Consider the following 3,899-nt stretch of genomic DNA (forward strand, 5'->3'; position numbering starts at 1 on the left):
AAACAATAGCCTGGCCAAAGGCTCAAAAGGATTGGACGTAACAGGACTGGGAAAAGGTAAATCCCACGTAAATCTTCCTTTTGACTACGTTGCTATGGAATTCAAACATAATTTTGTTATATGCATATGCAGACATGGAACAAATATACGCTAGTTACAAAATATTGCATCTAATATGATGTTTGGTCCAAAAGCGAGATCAGAAAGAAACCATGGAGATGAAGTTCAGTAACTTTTATGGTTGTTTTTATTTGCAGGTTGGTTTCTCTGATGAGTCTACTGTAAAACGACTGAAGGACAGACGATAATTTGTTAGAACCACCCTGACTGCCAGAGAGCACAAGTGAAATTCCCTACCAAGGCGGAGTGGTGTGATATCTGCCCTGGGTACTGGAAGATTAGAGATTGTAAAAGGTCATTATAATCAAGTTGGACATCGTGGCATCATTGATAGGCGTCTTCTGCTCCAACTTCGTGTGTAGTTCCCAGATAATTATTGCATTTTCTTGCATGGAGGAATTCCCTGCCACACAGCCAAACATAATAAAACCCATTTGGATAATCATGGTATTAGAGTGCTTGATTGGGCTGGAAACAATATTGATTTAAACCCTATAGAATGTTTAGAAAGTAGGATGTACTAACCAAGTTGAGCTAATTGAATGATTGATCAGGGAAAAGGCCCGCCGGTACATTGGGCATTTTGCCAAATCGATATTACTGATTTAATATTTGACGTGATAATACCAGATTATGAATTCATGTTTTCTTTATTTAATTGCAATGAAAGTTACATTAATACTTTAGCAAGATGGACCAATACTTGAATTTATTAACACCATTATAGATCATGTATGGTATCTCTTTAGTCATAACTGCCAATGTTGGTTTCCGTTATGTCCATTAGGGAAAAACTACATAACTGCATAACTACATAACTACATAACTACAGAGTGGCTTTGAGTTGGTACCAAATAGGCAAATGGTTGATTTCCTGTTCTGAACTACATCAATCTAAAGACTAAAGATGTTTTAGAGCAGTCAATAAAGGATTCGAAGTTCCAGTGAGTACATCCCGTGCAGAGACACTGACGCGTCTCTTTTCACGTTCCAGGCAGCACCGTCTGCTTGTGGTGTCTGAAGAACTGTGACAAGACGCAAGCGGGGACAAAGATCCAGCTGTGCTTGCTCTTCGCAGTCAACGCCTTCCTGTGTTCGTTCGTCCTGCCGGGAACCGCCGTGATTGAGCTCCTTTTCCTGCAGGCCAGGCGGGCCGAGCGGGCGACCGAGATGACCTTCGTGGCCCTGTACTACATGGCTGCGTGCATGGAGCAGATGGCGCTGACGGTGATCGCCGTGTACAGGTAGTCGACCGATCTGCTTCCCTCTGTCTCTCGGCTCTCACTCCTCCCCCTCCCTCGATAACTATCTCACACAATTCCTTTCTCTCTCTCTCTCTGCAATATGACGCAGTATAATTTCGTAGTGCAGCATGCTTACACACAATTAAAACTGACAATGAGAACAAAAGACATGACATTTCGAGCTTCACAAGATCACAAGGACCTTCCCACGAGTCCCTCCTTGCAGAATGACAGCCGTGTGTTTCCCGTTGAAGTACAAGCTGTGGTCCAGGTCGACTGTTGTTGTGGCGGTCGAAGTCGCTGTCATCCTGCCTGCTGTGCTGACGCTGACGCTGGCCTTCCTGTTCCAGGTAAATTGGAAAAAGCATTGACATAGTTTTACTTGTCAGGAAAGCTAAACGTGTTTTGCATTTATATCCATCCAATCTGATCTTGTTTGTTTTCCTTCGTTATAAACGTGTGAATCTCTCTCTCTCTCTCTCGTTCAGGAGTACGAAATGGTAGTTTCCACGAAAAGCACCGTTGGACAAGTACTGTATGGCGTGCTCTACTTGGTGCCGATAATCATCATAGTGACTGCCTACTGCACCATGGTTTTCATCGTGAGTGGTTTTGCCCATTTCTTTTCCAGTCGTATCTATACTGGATGTGCTTTGTTAGTGAGCCAAGGTTTCCGAGTGAGGCGACGCGTCTGTTCTCCCCCAACAGATGGGCTTCCGGCGGTGCGCGAGGCGGGGCGCCGAGGCGCGGGACCCCGGCTGGGACCAGATCAGCCTCTCGCTGTGCGTCCTCATCCTCATGAACCTCCTCCTGGACGTCCCCCACATCACCATGCATCTCATGGGCGTCAAATGGACGGAACCTTTCTTCGTGATCGTCCATGCGATCTACCGCCTCCACTTCGCCCTGGACCCCGTCGTCTTCGTGGGTCTGAACCAGCGGTACCGCCAGAAGGCGCTGCAGAGGGCCTTCTCGCTGGTGCCCGGCCGGCGCCTCCCGTCTACTGGCTAGTTTTCACTGTTGCGTTTCCAGTTCATGTTACTACCGCTATTATATCTAATTTCAGAAGCTCTTACCTCAGCTGTATCTTCTTCACGTGCTTGACGATTGCTAGACACTGTCTTACCACGTGTTTTGCATCAAGGTCTATATAAGTAAGGTCTCACAGAGATATTCACATTCGTCCGTCTCGCGCATGACGTCACGCAGCATAAATGCTAGGGGTTCGACGCTAATCATGCGGTCAGTCATGCATTGAAAGTACAAACATCTCCCGTCTTCACACGCGTGACTGTCTAGCGTGCACAAAGCAAGGGCATCCCGCAATGCCCCGGACTTGTATTTCTATGCGATTATTATTATTATCACACAGCCTATCTTCGCACTGCAGGTTATATATATATATATATATATATATATATATATATATATATATAAATATATATATATATAATATATATATATATATAATATATATATATATATATATATATATATATATATATATATATATATATATTATATATATTATTTAATAAATTGTATATATTATATATATATATATATATATTATATAATTTATATATATATATATATATATAATATTATATATATAACATATATATATAATACAAAACTATATTATATATATATATATTGATATATATATATATACTAATTTTATATATATGATATTAATATTATTATTATTATATATATATATAATATATATTTATTGAAATATTATTTCAACAGCGTTACTACATATATACAGAATATTATTACATTAATACAACAATCATTATTTTATATTTATTATTATATAAATTTATATATATAGTATTTTTTTTCTTTTTTTTTTTTTTCTTTTTCGTTTTTTGGTCATACCAACCACTTTATTATTATTCATATCATACACGTTGATAGATAATACTATCCTATAGGATATCCTATATACATATTATTATCGATCTAGTTTCTCACGTGTGGGTTTTTCTATCGTATATATATAACTATGTATCATATATGAGTTTCCTATTAAAGGTGTAATACTTATAATGGCAAAAACTAGATTTATTGGAAATGAGTCTTGCATTAACGGCTTTTGTACCATAGTACACACGGAGTTTGTTTATACCATTCAAAATAAACACATGTGTTGTTGTGATTATATATTTTTGTTCAACAGCCATTTAATCACTGCAGGACTAGACCTCTCTCAATCATTATTGAAGTTATTTGTTCATAACTAACTTCCTATTGGATGCCTTCTCCAATAACGCGTTCTGGGCGCTAACAACCTTGTCTACGCGGACTTCCCCTAATATAACTCTTTGATCTTCTCAAGGCGATATGTCGTTTTTTAATCCTCGTGAGACACGAGCTCGAGCCTAGTATCGAGACGCAGGCATTTGACGCGGCGGAAACTGATCGGGATTTGAGCTTTCGAGTCAACGCTCTAACCACTGACCATAGCGACAATCTGTTTATTATATTATATTATATAATATATATATATATATATATATATATATA

At 39.2% G+C, this 3,899-nt stretch overlaps 1 protein-coding gene across 1 annotated transcript; it reads left to right on the top strand.

Annotated features, from left to right (window-relative positions):
- Positions 1-1,863: 1,863 nt before the first annotated feature.
- On the top strand, positions 1,864-2,728 carry LOC119578165. The gene is made up of 2 exons (XM_037925902.1): positions 1,864-1,966; positions 2,073-2,728. The coding sequence occupies exons 1-2, from the start codon at positions 1,955-1,957 to the stop codon at positions 2,373-2,375; spliced, it is 315 nt and encodes a 104-aa protein (XP_037781830.1). The 5' UTR covers positions 1,864-1,954; the 3' UTR covers positions 2,376-2,728.
- The last annotated feature ends 1,171 nt before the right edge of the window (positions 2,729-3,899 follow it).

The sequence above is a fragment of the Penaeus monodon genome, chromosome 10, assembly GCF_015228065.2.
Source record: "Penaeus monodon isolate SGIC_2016 chromosome 10, NSTDA_Pmon_1, whole genome shotgun sequence".
In the NCBI taxonomy this organism is placed as follows: Eukaryota; Metazoa; Arthropoda; class Malacostraca; order Decapoda; family Penaeidae; genus Penaeus; species Penaeus monodon.